General features: G+C 52.3%; 1 protein-coding gene across 1 annotated transcript in view; it reads left to right on the top strand.

The window, feature by feature from the left end:
• The window catches only part of LOC133349442 (laminin subunit beta-2-like), a 74,487-nt gene that overhangs the window by 45,548 nt on the left and 10,978 nt on the right, over nt 1-17,961 (top strand). The window contains 18 exon segments of the mRNA XM_061562884.1: nt 2,058-2,137; nt 2,682-2,817; nt 3,382-3,540; nt 4,732-4,859; nt 5,981-6,101; nt 6,458-6,650; nt 7,221-7,364; nt 7,848-8,079; nt 8,715-8,872; nt 9,973-10,172; nt 10,174-10,201; nt 10,694-10,914; nt 11,363-11,459; nt 12,195-12,573; nt 12,852-13,036; nt 13,557-13,798; nt 15,961-16,164; nt 16,956-17,100. Of these exon segments, the coding sequence (XP_061418868.1) occupies nt 2,058-2,137; nt 2,682-2,817; nt 3,382-3,540; nt 4,732-4,859; nt 5,981-6,101; nt 6,458-6,650; nt 7,221-7,364; nt 7,848-8,079; nt 8,715-8,872; nt 9,973-10,172; nt 10,174-10,201; nt 10,694-10,914; nt 11,363-11,459; nt 12,195-12,573; nt 12,852-13,036; nt 13,557-13,798; nt 15,961-16,164; nt 16,956-17,100 (3,052 nt within the window).

Here is a 17,961-nt window from a genome sequence, read left to right as displayed (position 1 = left end):
ATCACCAAAATAAAGCCATAAAATCAATGAAACAGTGATCATAGGAACTGTGACCGACTTTTCACAATAAACGACGTAAACAACACGTACTACCAAACTCTGCAGCCATAGCTGGCTGCATAAGTCACTCCACAACAGCAGCAGGAGCATCAGTCGGAGTGTGAACATTTTTCAATGCACCTTTAAGATCAGCACACTAAATCAAAACACAGATCATACTTTGAAGCTAAAGCATGGTGCCCGGTGACCACTACGGCTCTTGCGTGCGGCAATTTGAAAGAGCCTCGACAAAACACGAGATGTTCCATCGCGAGTGATTACTCGGGTGGAACGTGCCATTGAAACAAAATATATGCACCGCAGGCTGTCATCGGTGGCTGTGGGGCCGTGATATTTTGCCGTTACGAGAGGGCATTGCAGCAACGTCCGTTGTTCTACTGTACTTATTTGCCTTCACTTATACATTCCTGGCATTCAGAAAGCTGAACTGAAACAGCGGCGGTGAAGTACGGTCAGCCGTTTTGTCAGTACAGCAGTGAATTGACATAAGAGCTGTATATGTAATCGAGATATAAAGTATTTATAAAATGATCGGCTTAAAAAATGTTTGAGTAATTGCTCAGCATTGCTGCAACTTGGTGTTTTAGCACAGCATTAAATATTAATCGGTCTTGGGGCCAACCCCAGCCAAATACTCTAAACGCGTGATGTAGATTCTAAACGTGGAGGGTAAAAATCGGAGCACCCAGAGAAAAATCCACACCGCCACAGGGAATAATTTAAACTCCAAATATCGAGGACGTCAGGGTCGGGATCGAACCCGCGACCTCATGTATTCCAGGCGAGGTAGTGAACATCTCGCCACCGTAATGGAGAGGCCTTCATCCAGCATTGAATTGACAAAGTGACGTGAATTATTATGTTATAATCTTATACAACATGTATCAAGCACAGGGTGTTTAATTCATTGAATAAAAATAATCAGTGCTGTGAAAAAAAGTTTTTTTTTGCAATAAATAAGTCAGCCTCCGTGTGATGATATCAAATAATTGCGATGTCTAAAGATAATTTGTCTGATTTGGATTTACACGTTCGTGTGAGTGTGGGCTGGTGTAACTGCTCCAGCCCAGGACGAAGAGAGAAAGTATTGTGTGAAGGTAAAGGTTATTTGCTGACCTGCAATAAGACCCACTCTCAATGTCTCCATTACTCATGTAGCTGCAGTGTAGGGTTGTTTTTAATATACGCTCTCAGATTCAATAGCATCTGAAATAGAATGGGATAATGGCTGGCAATTTTTTCCCTTCATAAAATTTCTGATGGAGACTGAAGCCTATTTTTAAAGATATATATTTGCAAGGGCAATTTTTACGTGGATAAATAAAGATTCTGATTCAGATGTTCGCTTTACTGAATTGCTATATATGCATTAAGCTGATAACAATTTTATTAACACCTCATTCGAGACCAAAATAGAGCAACACCACATGAACTCTCTCCCAAAACCCTCTCGTGGCTAGCAGCCCCCGACATTGGCATCGGTTCCTAAATGTCAATCATTGCCATATGCAAGAATAGAATATGACATGTACAAAAATTAAGTGCCATATTGAGATTGCTGTGTCAGTGACGCAGTGTTATGAACCCAAAGACGCACCGGTGTACTGGACCAGTAACGATTTGGCACGTTCTGTTTTCGTGACAAACCTTACTAATTGGCTGCGTCGGGTGGTGGCGGGTTTCACGACACATTTATATTTACGCGATCTAACCCCCCAACTATATTACAGATGATATTGGTCGTGAAAGCCTCCGACGTGTTAAACCAAAGACTTGAGTAGGACTCCTGGCCGCGGCTGACAATCAGTGACATGGTGAAGTATGGTCAACGAGCATCATTACCCGACACGGCGTTATCCAGCGGTGGATCGACCACCGATTGTAATGTGAAGGAAGAAGTTGGCAACAGCTCTCTGTGGAATTGTTATGATTTTTGTTATTGTTTTTTTCATCCCACGCTTTTGCCCCCCTTCTCCTCTCTCTGTTTAAACGTTCAGCCGGGACACTGGGGCCTGGGCCACAACCTGAGTGGGTGCAGGGTGTGCGAGTGCGATGACGGAGGAGCCATCGACAACAAGTGAGCCATTGCAATCCATACGTATGCACACACGCACACAAATACCAGGATCCCCTGTGTAGCCTACACGGGCTGTTGAGGCAAGTGCTGTTAGCCAGCATCTATTCAAGTCTTAGGTACGATGCACCACATGTCTTTGCCTCCCCAGTCCTGATGTTTTGCACACTCTACCGGCTGCTGATGTAGGCCACAATTGATGAGCAAAGACACAACATGCCAAGCGACCAGCTACAAACAAATACTAGTCTCTGTGTTTGTTATCAAGGATAAGGATTTTCATTCACAATGCACTTAAATTCCACGTCATCTCAAAGTGTCTTACGTACCTCGGACATGAACCAGGCTACTCCAGAAGCAAGACGGCTCACCAACCTCGGAATGAACATACGAACATTGACGGAAGAAGGCGATACAAAAAAATAACAATCACAAAACACGGACTTTTACACCGGGATAAAGGAAAGGAGCTGCCAGTGTCACCACAAATGGATTCTCTCGGCAGGACCTGACCCCGGTGACCTGTGACCCCCTGTGCCCCCCTCAGGTGTTCGATGAGCACCGGGCAGTGCCGCTGCCGAAGTCACATGACTGGACGCACGTGCGGGCAGGTGGAGCCCGGGTATTTTGTGGCGGCGCTCGATTACCACACGTACGAGGCAGAGGAGGCCACGCGCTCGCCCGTAAGCGTCGTTCACCTCCCTAATTAAATTCCTAAATGACAAACGTAACAGAGAAGCGTTGCCGCTGCTGCCTTTTTTTTTTGCAATCGTGCCGGACGGTTCTCTTTGTCGGGCTGTACCCGCGAGTTGTCCGGCAAGATCGGTGTCCCACCGATCAACACGCGGTACACCCCGGGAACATGTCACGGAGCTGTAAGGGCCTCCGCTAGAGGAGGGAGCATCTTGGAGAGCCTCCTCCAAGAGGGTATTTTGGTCTACTCTTCCGCACTGGCCAGACGTCTCAGCAGCAGTGGCAGTAGCGGCCTTGTCGCCCACTGCACGGGCCTTGCCGATCGACTCACCGCGGCGCGCCCTGTTTATATCACCCGGTGGACGGAGGAAGAGGGATTTAGACAAAACTTACCGCGTCGTTTCAACAGACCGAATCGAACCGGCGACCTCTGCAATGCAAGTCCAGCTTTGCTCGATAACCACGTACGCACGTGCACATGGTGTCATTAAATTAGAGTCATGCGACGTGGACGACGACGATGGCCGTGAGCTCGTTGCCTGCGCTGCACGCAGGGCGTGACGGCGGTGGTGCGGGAGCCTCCGCGCGAGCGCGCCGCGGCGAGCTGGACCGGACGGGGGATGTGCCGTGTGCCCGAGGGCGGCCGCCTCGACTTCAGCGTCTCCGTGCCCTTCTCCATGGAGTACGACCTGGTGCTGCGCTACGAGCCGCAGGTGCGCATTCCCACAAAGACACAAGGGCAAGTTCATAACGCAGGTGTTTTTTTTTTGGGTTCGATCGCGTAAATATATAAATGTTGTGTCGTTAAACCCGCCCCCACCCGACACAGCCAACTAGTAAGGGTTGTCACGTAAACAGAACGTGCCAATTTGTCACTAGCACAGCACACCGGTGTGTTGGAGAGCCAAGCCACAACATTTACAATCTTGAGTATGACGTTTCGCCAGTAATTACAACTAGCTTCGTCAGGCGACAGCCAGATTTGTGGAGAAGTCCACCTGTTTCGTTCCTTACATAGAGGCAGTAGGAAGGACCAAGTTCCCCCCCCCTACCCCATGTAGCCTTGAGCAGACTGTCAGAGCAAGTGCTGCTAACGAGCAGCACCTATGAAGGCCGGGCATGGCACACAATGGGGGTGGGTGGCCAACACCATGCCTTCGCACCAGGTACTCATTTTGAGGCTGAGTTGACCCAATCGTCACTGGCGTTGGCCGTGAGCGGTAATTGAGCTTGTGTCTCTGACGGGTTTGTAACGCAACACGCCCATCGCTACGCTATGACTCCCCACGTGTTTCCACACGCGGACACTCATTGGTGACTGCGGGCCCCAGAGCCAGACCATCAATCACATGATCCAGCACTCTCTCTGTCTCCTAGTCATTCTTCTTTCCTGTGGCAGGAGGGAAAAGCGACAGCTTTGAAACGCGTTAGAGAGTTGAACGCTAAGTTTTTGTTCAAGTCCGAGGAGGCAGCAGCCAATGCCGTGTGAACAACAGCGACGCCACCACGATGTGCACGGACGGCACATTCCTCGGTAGACGTGTCAATCTCCTCGCGTAATTCCAAGTATTGGGATTGTCGCATAAATAAACAAGCAAAAAAAGCCGTGCTTTCGCTCACGAACGGGGGGGGCACCTTCCTCCAGAGGTCGCAACCGGGTACCCGATACCCGTACCCTACCCGATACCCGGCTACCCGTACCTGGCTAGGTAAGGGTACGGGTAGGCTGAGTAACCGTTTGTCACTCATTTCGGGTAGGGTACGGGTAGGGAACGGGTACCTGTACCCAGCCGGGTACGGGTACCCATTTGCGACCCTGGTGTGGCCGGGTACGGGTACGGGTAAGGAATCAAAACCCGTTTGCGACCTCTGCCTTCCTGTCTCTCGACCGCTGCGTGGAGCAGCTGCCCGAGGAGTGGGAGGAGGTGGTGGTCACTGTGGAGCGACCGGGTGCCATTGCGGCGAGCAGCACCTGCGGCAACACCATCCCGTCCGACGACCTCGTGTCCGTCACGCTGCCGCCCGGCTCCAGGCGAGTGGCTGACGAGGGATCGGAGGGGGGGGGGGCACGTGACGTGCGGGTCACCCAACGCGTGCCTTGACGAACCATCGGCGTTGTAAACCACCAAAATAAATCATCTACGGGACCTTTTTTGCCAGTATGAAAAAGATGAAAAAAAATAGATTAGGATTATGTTCCCATTGATATAACTGATCAACCCGATACTTGCATTTCCATTGTAGTGTTCGCCTTTTTGGCGTTCTCTGGTCTCATACCGGTGGGACAAGGCCACACAGAAGCCTGTCTCTAGTGTAGGCCAATCGGTTTCCAAAGACAATGCATACATTACGCTGTGTAACTAACAAAAAACATTTTTCTTGTTCCTGGGTAGTAAGTGTTATCTTTTAATTGATTATGCCTCAAAAGTACAGAAAATGGCTATTATTCCCCACAAACTTTGCTTTTGCGTCCAGGACAGTGCTAGTTTGTAATGTAGCTATTTTCAATGAAAAAAAGTGTGCATTTGTGTCATTCCTTCACATAAACTCCTGGTCACAAAAGCAAAGTTTGTGGCGAAAAATAGCCATTTTCTATACTTTTTAGGCATAAGCAATAAAAAATAACACTTACTACACAGGGACAAAAATCGTGTTAAATGGTGTTATCAGAGCATGTTTTGTCTGCATGTTCTACTACAAGTATGTTTGGTTAATGCAGACTTGTTGCCTTGCAATCGGTATCTATTTGGCATTCTTTTGCCAGAAAGGGTAAAGCCCCTTCTTATTTTTTCATCTAAAACAATTAAGCAGACGGCATTATGTTTCCGTCGATATGTATCCGTCTGCCTCCACGCAATAAACAAAAGTGTTTGACGCACGTGCCACCAGCCCGCATTGGCAACTGCTGGGAGTGCATCGTTTCCAGCAGATGTTGATCTAATGCGGAGCAAACCCTGGACCGGCTTTGACGCGAGCGGCAGAGAACGATCGGCGCGGGCGGGCGGTCGCGGGTACGGTCCTCCAGTTGAGGGGGCTTGCCCGCCAGACGTCGCCACCCCACGTCCCCCCACCCCTGGCGCTGTGGCTCTCCTCTAACCCCTCCCGTCTCCCCCCCCCCCCCCCCCCCCCCGTGGCCACGCCGCACCGCCGCAGGTACGTGGTGGTGCCGCAGCCCGTGTGCCTGGAGAAGGGCCTCCGCTACGGCGTCCGCGTCGACTTCAAGAGCTACCGCTCCGGGGGCAGCGTGGCCAATGCGCACGTCCTGGTCGACTCGGTGAGGGCGGGCGGGTGGTGTGCCGAGCGGTGGTCTCGTGTGTTTGCGCGTCTCCTTTCGCCCGTAGTGAAACTGTTATTGGGTCGGTTTGTTTTTATTATTATTTACACGCTTTCATTTCACTCACTCTGTCCGTTGTTGTTGTTGTTGTATCGTCAAATCTTGTAACTCAATTTTAACCCACTTCCCAATGTGGTATCGACTGCAAACTTGGTATACTAATGTCATACTGATGACAATACTATATTTTTTACTGACCCATCTACGACAAGGCTACGTTGCTGCTGCTGCGTCCTCCACCCCATCTCCCACCTTTTTCGCTCCGCTCACCTGCCTCTCGGCTCCCCCCGCCCCAGTTGGTGCTGCTGCCGCGCCACTCTTCGCTGGAGATGTTCATCGCGGGCGACCCGGCGTCGACGGCGCGCCGCACCAGCTTCGAGCGCTACCGCTGCGGCGACGCGGGCAGGGCCGTGAGCAAGGCGCCCGTGACAGACGTGTGCGCGGGTCTGCTGCGCAGCGTGTCGGCGCTCGTCCACAACGGCTCGCTGCGTACGTGCGTACACACGGCACCGGCCCCCGCCGGAGATGCCACCAAAACACCGCCGCCACCACCACCGCCGCCACCGCGAGAGACGTTAGCGGCTAGAGCTGGCATGCGCGATTGTTTCAGCGCCCGATCGCTGTGGTGCCGATCGTCGGCTCGATTGCACAGCTGATGACGGCGTGCCGCTGGACCGGGAGGTGATGGGCACGCCGTGGCGAGATCATTGGCGTCGTCATCAGCCGTGTTGAGCTGGCAGTGGTGGCCTGTGCGTGGTCTTTACGTTGAGGGTGTGGATATGGGTGCACCCCATATTCAGTGATGCCCCCCCTCTCCCGCGACTTCTTACTCTTTCATTAAATTGCTGATGGCAACAAAGAAATAATGAGGATTAAAGGAGAGGATGATGAGAGGGAGGAAGTCCAGACAACAACAACAACATTGTTGCGAGCAAACGGGATTGTTTCGTAACACATCTCGGTGTTTGACTTCGTTCGTCCGTACAGACCGCAGCAGGACGGCAGGGAGTGAGTTGCACTGAACGAGCGTTCTTCCTTTCTCCCCCTCTCTCCCCACAGCGTGCCAGTGCAACACGCAGGGCTCCAGTAGCACCGAGTGCAACCCCGTGGGCGGGCAGTGCCGCTGCAAACCCAACGTCGCCGGACGTCGGTGCGACCAGTGCGTCCCGGGGACCTTCGGCTTCGGACCGTCAGGGTGCCGGGGTGAGGCGTTCCCCTCTTTCTAGTTCTCCCAACGCTCTCCCACGGTGTTCCCACCTGTCCTCCGCCCTCTCCGCGATCTTCACTCTCATCGGCGGCCCGTTCCCGCCGCCGCATTATGTGATGTTTCGTCGTGAACTGGAGTGCCCTCGCGGTTAGCGTGGGCCGCTTTGTGGTGGTTGTTGTCACCTTGTGAGTTGCGTGGCGCCCCGCTGCTTCGTCTTCCCAACTGCGTTTTATTTGTTTAGTTGTAAAAAAAAAAAATTCAATCTGTGTCGATTCTTTTTCGTTGGCATGATTCCTTTTTACAGATGCTATTTTCAATAATTTCGAATTCTTCTTTCGGGCCATTCGCTCCGAGGCTCCGCTTCCAACGCTTCTTCATAGAAACCCGGCGACAAAGCTCCACTTACATGAACCCACGCGTGTGCCCCCCCCCACCCCGCTCCCTTCGCTCCATCCCCCCCCCCGCCCGCCCGCCCGCAGAGTGCCACTGCGACCAGCGCGGCTCCACCAGCGCGATCTGCGACGCCGTCTCGGGGCAGTGCGCCTGCCGGCCCGGGGCCTTCGGCCGCCAGTGCGACCGCTGCGAGGCGGGACACTGGGGCTTCCCAGAGTGCCGCGCGTGCCGCTGCCACGGACACTCGGACGAGTGCAACCCCCGCACGGGCGCGTGCCTCTCGTGCCGCGGCCACACGGCCGGTGATAGCTGCGACAGGTGAGCCGCGTTCGGCCCACGGAGCCTTGGTCTGGTTCGTGTGTTCGTCTCTCGTGTGTGTGTATGTTGAACTTCTTTCGCGCCGTACGTAGCCAACCGTGCTAATTGGAGATGCGAAAGCTGGTTCGTCTGAGATGAGTCGACGGTGCTCGGCTGGCGCGGCGCGCGGCGCATGACTCAATGTGGCTTCCCGCGAGCGGTCAGGAGCTGGTCTTCAGCCCCAGGAATGGTGGGTGAATGTCATTGAGGATTTCGATGGTGTTTTTTAAAATTTGTGTTCATATTGTTATTGTGGTGGTGGTGTTGGTAGCATTACTAGTGGTATTATAATGGTGGTGTTGATAGTGTTGATGGTGATAGTGTTGCTCTTTATTTTGGCATTGTGGTGTTGATTGTATTATTGTGTTGATGTTAACATTATGGTTGTACTGGATGTCTTATTCTGCTGGTTATTGTGATAGTGTTGGTGGTGCTGATGGTGGCACTGTGGTGGTGGCGGTGACAGTAGTAATGTTATAGTTGTTGACGGTGTTGATAGTGACATTGTGGTTGCATTGAATGTCCTATTCTGGTGGTGGAATAGTGTTGTGCTGGCGCTGATGCTGGCACCGTGGTTGGTGATGGTGGTGTTGCAGATGTGCCAGTGGCTACTACGGGAGCCCCGGCTCCGGGGAGCAGTGCCGCCCGTGCCAGTGCCCCGAGGGCCCAGGCACCGGGCGCCACTTTGCCAGCGGCTGCAGCCACGACCCGCGCTCCAGAGCTGTGGCGTGCGCGTGTCTCCCCGGCTTCACCGGTACGGCTTTGACACGCGGGCCCACGCGCACGTGCCGACCGCGCGTCCGTTCGCAGTGGCAGGCGTGTGACAACGCCAAATTGATTCCTCGATCGAAGTGGATTCCTGAGGTTGCGATGCATGTATTGAATGGTTTTTGTTACGGTTTGTGTCGCGGTTCAGTTTGACACGTTGGCTTTCGCGACCAATATTATTCACGATCAAGTTTTTTTTGGTTAGATCGCGTAAGTACAAATGTGTCGGTAAGCCAACACCACCCGACACGGCCAACCAGTAAGGTTTGTCACGTAAACAGAACGTGCCAATTAGTGACTACTTCAGCCCACCGGAATGTTGGAGAGTAAATCCACAACATTTACAATTTGAGTTGTACGACGTTTCGCTGGGAAATTACATCCAGCTTCATTGGGCGATTTTGAACGTGTTGTGATTGTATTCCTATCAACTTCAGTTTTCCAAAAGCATTCCAACCTGCTGTCAGTCACCTGTTCATGGCCTCATTGATCTCGGTCGACCTGCGATAACTGACCCTTAGGTGTACGGACTCTGATGTGATTTTCATTGGTGTCCCTCAAACGGATGCCTTCGTTTGTTTGTCTTTTTTCTATATATAGAGAAACACATTATTCCTAGCATTAATTTCCAATGGTCATTTTTTTGACACTGTCATCAGAAAATCTGGGATTCGTAACACTTTACAAATAAGCAAATGTTCACGAGATTAAGGAAACATTACCGCGTGTGAAAAGCTTGATTTGTCAACATCTATGGAAATGACAAATATACCACGGGAAGTTAATTCTAGATACAGGATATATCCGTCATGGCAGATATGTGACATCATATTGCGTAGCAAACAAAAAAATTACTGGTTGTGTCAAGCCATGCTGATTCCACTCAATTATGTGTGCCAGTGAGATCAGATTGATGAGATTTCAGCAGGATGGGCCCGTTGAGCTGTTGGTAGTCTCCTATTATTTGACGGCCCTCCTGCGATGGTGCCGATGTCGCACAGTACAGCGGTTGTTGTTGCCTCTGGAGCTAGCGGCCCGCACGCCCACTCTCCTCTCCTGGGTGGCCACCCCCCTCACCTCCCGAAGGCGCTCGCTGCGACCAATGCGCCCCGGGTCACTACGGGGACCTGCGCGTGGCGGGCGGACGATGCCAGCCGTGCCAGTGCAACGGCAACATCGACCCCACGGACGCGGCGTCCTGCGACGGCCGCACGGGGCGCTGCCTACGCTGCCTGCGCGACACGGAGGGGTCCTCGTGCCAGAACTGTCGCACCGGATACTACGGCGAACGCCACCTCGCAGCGGCGGTGCCAGAGTAAGCGACGCGAACCTCTCCGCCCTCACGGACAACGAGCGCTTCGGTAGCGGAGGTGCTGAGCTGGCGTAGGTAGCATCGGTGTCGGGGACACTGAGCCGGCATCGCTGGAAGCTTGGGGTAGGATCGGGCTTTCAGCTGTTCATGATTAAATTGGGTTCTCAAGTGCAGCGAGTGGACGTCACACACACACAAATCCCACAATGTTTCTGTGTTCTTTCACTTAATATCGCAAAATTCTAGTTCTGAGAAATTAAAAATATGATTTGACTGCCATGTGGCTGCTAACTTTATAGCAGCGTTTAGTGAAACACAGTGCCCTTTGGGACGCATCATTTACAGACCGACAGATGAACAGAATTAATGCATTAACACTTTCAAGCATATTTGCTAGATGTAAATTTTTTTTTACGTATATATATTTTTTTCAACATTCAGCAATTTAGTTTTCTAACCAAAGTGGTTGTCTTCGGTGCCGGTGCGACGGGCCAGAGTGCACGTGCGTCACGGCCGGCACGGAGCGCTCCAGCTGTGGCCTGACGGACGGGGCCTGCGCCTGCGACGCCCGCAGCGGCCAGTGCCGCTGCCTGCCCAACGTCCAGGGCCTGGCGTGCGACCGCTGCGCCCCCAACCACTGGGGGCTGAGCCAAGGCGCCGGGTGCCGCCCCTGCGGCTGTGACCCCGCGCACTCCGCTGGGCCATCTTGCAGTGAGGTTAGAGTGGGCGGACGGGCGATCGTTAATTTGCCACGGGTAATGTCGGAGATGGGCCAGGGTCGTACAGGACAGGGGGCAGGTGGGATAGTTTTTCCGCAGCTCTCAGGTTCGAAGGGGACCTTAGAAAAGGGCTGAAGGGGACATTTAGAGAGGGCATCATCTGGTATTTTGTTCTAGGACTTAAACGTGTTGACCTCTGGGTGTTGTCCCATCGTGCACGTGGTGGCTTCTCCGGGAACTCCGCATCCCACCCACGTGCAAAACACTCGTTAAGGGCAAGGGTCAAACTTCCCAATGCAGGAACCGCCTGAAAAATTGTCTTGAGACTCAGTGGGTCTTTCCTGGATATGTGACTACGTTGCAGGATGACTGCCAATATTATTACGCGTCGTATAAATCTTGTCGGCTCATGCTGTGTCTGTCTGTCGGTGTGTGTGCTGTGCAGTTCAACGGTCAGTGCCACTGCCTGGCTGGGTTCGGCGGCTTGACCTGCAACGAATGTCAGGAGAATCATTGGGGAGAGCCTCGCGTAAAATGCAGTGGTGAGCAAACGCGACTTAGCCGTGAGAGGATCTGTCGCCGGTGTGAAAGGAGTTCATAATCCTTTGGAATATGGGTTTGGCTATACGGTTAGAATGCTTGACTCACAATTTCTGTCCGGCTCTAATTAGCCTATTGTCTCTTCAGGGTAGATAAAATGGTGTCAAGAGTATGGTGGTCCATGTGAATGTAGAATTTTCCCCACCGGTTCTGGACTGTCAGTAGAGATGAGCACCGGCCCACTGTTTGTTTCGGTTCGGGAATAATTCACACCGCTGATGGTCAGTGCAATTGGCAGCGGACAGCATATTCGACAGCGATTAGTAAGTTTGGGAGCGGTTCTTGCGCTTGACTAAACTAAACTATAAACTATAAACTATTTTTATTTTACCAGATAAGACCCATTGAGCTGTATAACTCTTTTTCAGAAGCGACCTGGCCACAAATGATAGCTCAACGAAGTGGCTTATCGCGTGTAAATTTAAAGCAGCCAAATACTGTAAACACGCGACGTTGATTCTAAATGTGGAGGGAAAAACCAGAGGACCCGAAGAAACATCCACGCGACCCCTCGGAGAGAGAGAGAGAGAGAACAGTTGTCAGGGTCGGGATCAAACCCACGACCTCCTGTGCACCAGGCGAAGTAGTTAACATCTCGCCACCGTGACGTTTAGTCTTAGGTTCTAACCACGTGCCCCCCCCGCCCCCCTCGCCCCACCCCCTGCCACGTGCTGCAGCATGCGACTGCGAGGCGAGCGGCGTGCTCACGCGGCAGTGCGAGCGCGCGACGGGGCAGTGCGCGTGCCGCCCCGGCGTGGCGGGGCGCCGCTGCGACCGCTGCGCTCGCGGTTTCTCGGGCGCCTTCCCGGCGTGCGAGCCGTGCCACCAGCCCTGCTTCCCCGACTGGGAGGCGGCCATCTCCGAGCTGGGCCGGCGCGCCGGCAGCCTGAGCGAGCGGGCGACGAGGCTGCTGACGGGCGGCGCCGACGCTGGGCCGTACGCGCGCAGGATGGCCGAGGTGGAGGAGACGCTGGCGGGGGTGCGCGAGCTGCTGGCCGCTCGCAACGCGTCGGCCGCGGCCGTCGAGAGGCTCTCGGGGCTCATCGACGATGTCGGGTACGCGCAACGGGCTCGGGGCGACGCTCTTAAGAAATGTTTAAGATGGATAGGTGGAAACAATACGTATACATGTGTAGATGTATTTACTGGTAAAAGGGCTTTTCGGCGCTCATCAGTGTTCATTTATTCAGAATGTTTGTGTTGTTGACGTTAGTCTAGTCTACGACGACCTGTGGAATTGTAGCCCAGCCCTAATCCGTGGATTTCATTCAGCCATTGAATGCCGACCAAATTAACCCTGGAGGCTTTGCCGCCCGCGCCGGGGGCGCCCGCAGGCGGCAGGTGGAGGCCATGACGGGCCGCCTGGCGCAGCTCGAGGCCGCCATTGGAGGGGCGGCGAAGCAGAACGGCGACGCCAACGTGCTGCTGTCGGAGCTCGAGGGCGACGCGAGGGAGGCGAGCACGCGCGCCGGCGAGCTCGGACACCAGATCGACACCATCAAGCACTCCAACTTCCGAGGCACGGGCGCCGCTCTCCGCAAGACACACACGCACTCGCTCGCTCGGATCGCGTCTGACGACAATGGTTTCAATGCGCTAATAGATAAGCAGACATTAAGTCCTATTTATTAATGAGTGTTCCGGCACATACATTTCATTTTTTTTTTATGTAATAACCCATCGGTCCCACAGCCTTCTGAGAGTGATGATCTAATTACCGTACATATCATCAGCATTCAGTACTTGCACACTCTGGACTAGTTTTTGAATTCAATGTCTCATCAACATTTTAGGCTTGCTTGAGTCAATGCTGGTGTATTGGGGGATCCTAGTTCGATGCAAAATAATATAATGCGTAACCCACCACATTCATTAACGTTGTTGCGGAGAATATAAATGACGCTAACGGTTCGTCCGAGTAAAATTCCACCGCCAATCGGTATCGTGACGAATCCCGTCCTGAGAGCGGCAGCCCAAGGTGGCCTAACCCCGTGCGGCCGCGTTGTCCTCCCGTTGCCTGCTCCCTCGCGTGCGCGTAGGCGCCTACGGCAGCGTCAAGGACTCGTACCAGCAGTCCCGCGAGGCGGAGCGGAAGGCGAGCGCCGCGGCCACCAGCCCAGCGGGGCCCGTGGCTCGCTCCGAGGCCACGCGCCAACGCGCCGAGAAGTTCATGGCCGCCAAGCGCGCCGAGCTAGAGCAGCGGCTGGAAGCCAACGCCGACGCGCTGCAGGAGCTGGGCTGGGAGGCGCGCCAGCTGGAGCTCAACGAGCTCAACGAGAAGGTCCCTCATCCCGTCCCCCTTGTTCACCGCTCAGTCGGCCACGCTCGCTCCTCGCTGGCCGCTTGCCTGCTCTCTTTGTACCTGCCTGCCTGTGTGTGTACGTTGAACTTCTTTTGCACCGTACATTGCCAACCGTGCTAATCGGAGGTGCGGGGACGGACAATAAACTAAATTGCCTACACGTAACTATCTGCCTAATTGCCCACTGAATGACCGGCCTACCTACGTGCCTACCTATCTGCTTCTTGTGATAAAACATTTTGGAAGGAATTTTTTTTTTACACGACCCAAGGAGTGAACTATTCCAAACTAGATTCGAAGCGTTCGTGACTGCAGGAATTACTCTTTGGTTCTTTCGGTAAAGTCACGTAGAAAATCAAATAAAATAATAATAGAATACGACGTTTCGGTTGCAACACAAGCAACCATCATCAGGTAAAAATGAAAGATAAAACACAGGCCCAGAAACCACACACATGCAGAGAGAGACACACATAAAGACACACCGACCGTGACACACACCAAGGAAACACAAACACTCTCTGCATGTTGTCTGCCTGTGTTGTTTCCGTGCCTGTGTTTTATCATTCATTCTTACCTGATGATGGTTGCTTGTGTTGCAACCGAAACATCGTATTCTATTATTATTTGATTTTATAAACTATTCCAGTAGCACTCATTCAGCAGTCGCAAATTCTGGGGCGGTACAGTCAAAGATGTAGGGGAGGGGGAATGGGGGGCAGGGGTTGGTTGGGGAGCGAATGAATGAATTGCCCCAATGGTTTATTCCCATTTCCAGCCCTTGTTTATCGCTGATATTTATTTTAACGTACAATAAATAAATAACAGCGCACCATTTATAAAGTATTGGTAATCGATCTTAATGCAGCACAGTCAGTCAGCCCGGAGCATTCGAGGCAAACTGACATTGAAACGGTGAGCGGTCAAGAGCGACGCTCGCTGTGTCGTTACTGCATTCTTGCTGGCGGGGCAATTTCACAGAATGAACGAGTCGGATAACGTGCAGCAGTGGTTGATTCTTTAAACACCCGTTTCACCCCCTCATTGCTGACGGGCAACGTTTGTTTCACACATAATGAGCGTATGAATGAATGACTGCGTAGCGTCGGCTTAATCTTGCATTTGGAATGTCAGAACTTCCTTCCCTGCCTTACTGCTGACGCGTGACACGTGCTTTAAACAGAATTAATGAGTAAATATATAATTCGCTGTATGATGAACGAGCGGCCGAGACTCCCACTCTCACATTCATAGTATCCTCACGAGGCGTGCTGCCTGCCTGCTAGCAGTGCATCATTTTATTTAGACACAGCTGGCTTTAGTGGCACCTTTGGCTCCATCGCCACAGCCATGTACACAGGAAGGTGATCGTGTGGGGGCATCACCCCCGTGACACATTTGGTTCTTGAGTTCGATGTGGAATTGCGGACAAACACCTCTCAATATATGTCCACAGTGATGTGACGATGAAAAAAAATCATTCAATGGATGTGTGTACTGTATGTTGAACTTCTTTCACACCGTATGGAGCCAACTGTGCTGATCGGAGGTGCTAATCAGAGGTTTTGGTGTATGTATGTTGAACTTATTTCGCACCGTACGTAGGCAACCGTGCTAATCAGAGGTGCGGGGGAAGGATAACAAACTAAGAACGTCATAGTTATGATGATGATGAGTTGAAAAAAATATTAATTTAACCATCTGGCAAAAGGTGTCTCAATCGAGCAATCACAACTAACCAGTCGCTCCACTAAACATTTTTGTTTGTTATCCAGGACAAGTCATGTTCTCCTTGTCAGGTCATGGCCCCCTCAAAAAACACACTTGCATTTTAGAATGTGTGAAGTTTTAGATTTTGTACGCTGTCTTTCTCGTTCGTGTGGTCCTGTTGAATCTCGAGTTAAATGCGAAAGGTCAAACAGCGTTAGCAGTGCGTTGAACGCACGGCAGTTCGGCAGTCACTGACCCCTGACCCCTGGTCCACGTGTCTCCCCTCATCCCACCGTGTTCCCTCTTTCCCACTATCTCCGCTTGTCCCCGTGTCTCCCCTCATCTGCTTGTCTCCCCCTCGTCCTCACTTTCTCCGCTCATCCCGGTGATTCCCTTCACCCCCCCCCTCCCCTCTCCACCCGCTGCGCCAGGTGTGCGGAGTGACGAGGGACGTGCCGTGCGCGGAGAGCGCGTGCGGCGGCGTCGGCTGCAGGGACGAGGACGGCCGCCCGCACTGCGGGGGCATGAACTGCGGCGGCGTCGCCACCGTGGCCTCCAACGCCCTCGAGCGCTCCACCATCGCCGACCGCGAGATGCAGAAGGCCCTGGGGGACCTGGACAAGCTGCACCAGCAGGTGCGGGCGTGCCAACGCGTGCCCCCTGCTAGAGGCGGCCGGGGTGGCGCCGGAGGTCCGAGCGCTGAGCTGCCACCGCTGAGATTCGGTGGCGGTGTATCGGCGATTCGCCGACTCTCAGACGAAGTCTGGGCCTGTTCGGGCGTGTAGCTCCTATGGCTTGCCTTGTCGAAAATATATTCGGAACAAAACCTGACAGACAATACATGGGTTCATCCAAGGGCATGCCCATGACCAACCTGATGCTCGCGGATCATCACTCTCGATGCAGACAAACAGCCAGGCCTCCTGGCTAGGCTGGGCGATGGGTCGGGACACACCTGGAGGAACATTCGAAATGAACCATTGATAGCTACTAGTACTAATCAGCTCTTGATAAGAACGTAAGAGAGGGTCATCCGAAATCAGAGGGATATTTGGATGGAGTTACTCCCTTCTGGAGTAACTATGCTGACAATGATCCTCGTGATAGACTCGGCGAGGATTTCCTGGATTCATCTTCTTGGTTCTTTCGGTAAAGTCACGTAGAAGGGAAATAATAAAATAATAAAAATAAAACATAATAATAAAATAATTCTCACGACGGCTGCTTGCGTTGTTGCCGAAACGTCGTGAGAATTATTTTATTATGTTTTATTTTTATTATTTTATTATTTCCCTTCTACGTGACTTTACCGAAATAACCAAGAAGATGAATCCCTGCAGTCATGAAAGCTTTAAATCGAAAGATTTCCTGGATATTTAAAGGACCTTAATGGTGGAAACAATTGTGCTCCTGTATGTTTCTGCAGGTCATGGACGTGAAGAGCAAGGCAGGAAAGGCCAAGGAGGAGGCTCAGGGCACCCTGCAGAGAGCCAACGGCACCCGCGCGCAGGTGGAGGGCGCGGTGCAGGGCCTGCGGGAGCTCATCAAGCAGATCAAGGAGTTCCTCACGGGTAACGCGACTTGGTCGAGGCCCGGGTCCCTGTGGGAAGCGCTGAACCTCCATAGTTGGGGTTGCATGGACGCGATCGTACTTATCTTTACTTTTTGGGTGAGAGAGACGGTCGCCTTCTCGCGGCCCACCCTGTTACGTGTTTTCGTGTTACCGTAACCGCTACGAATACCGTTGTCGAGGCCAAATGGATGTTGTTTTACTTGAATCCAGATACGATCGGTAGAGTTTAAGTTGACGGAGCTGTATCCGACAGGTTTGCACACTAGGGGGCCTCGGCTGACAGGGTAGCGGATATGAAAAACTATGCACAATCATCTCCAACACTGTGGCCTTGAAAGGAAGAATAAATAATAGTGACATTTCGGGCGATGGCCTCTCATTCATATTGCATACAAAATTACGATCATATCACAAAACATATATTGTCATTGCCTGAAACGATGCCTATTATATTTAGTTCTGTACAGCCTCGGTGTTAATTGTGAAATTCTTTGTTAATTGTGCTCGTGCCCGACTGCCAAAGCAGCGGCAACATCACTAGTTCATTTGTTACATTTGAAAGAATTGGAGTTCAGTGCAATGCAACACGAAAAGAGTTGGATTTATGTAGCATCCAATTTTAACGTTTTATAGATGGTGCAAACGAGGCTGAAGGAAATATGTAACGCTATGTGCTTCACGAATGTCAAAAGTTACGCCTTCAGAGTGACCACAAAACTGTCAACTCATTGGGATACCGGCCCAGCGTTCGCTCCGTTAATTCCTTGGCGAAGCAGCCTCAAGGTTTAATGACGCCCATTCCCGTGAGAGCAAGTTTCATACTGACAGTGCCTCTACTTTACAGCCACTCAGTCACCCA

This window comes from Lethenteron reissneri, chromosome 30 (genome assembly GCF_015708825.2).
Source record: "Lethenteron reissneri isolate LAM-NWPU_2019-01 chromosome 30, ASM1570882v1, whole genome shotgun sequence".
NCBI lineage: Eukaryota > Metazoa > Chordata > Hyperoartia > Petromyzontiformes > Petromyzontidae > Lethenteron > Lethenteron reissneri.
This window is presented reverse-complemented; position numbering and strand designations above follow the sequence as displayed.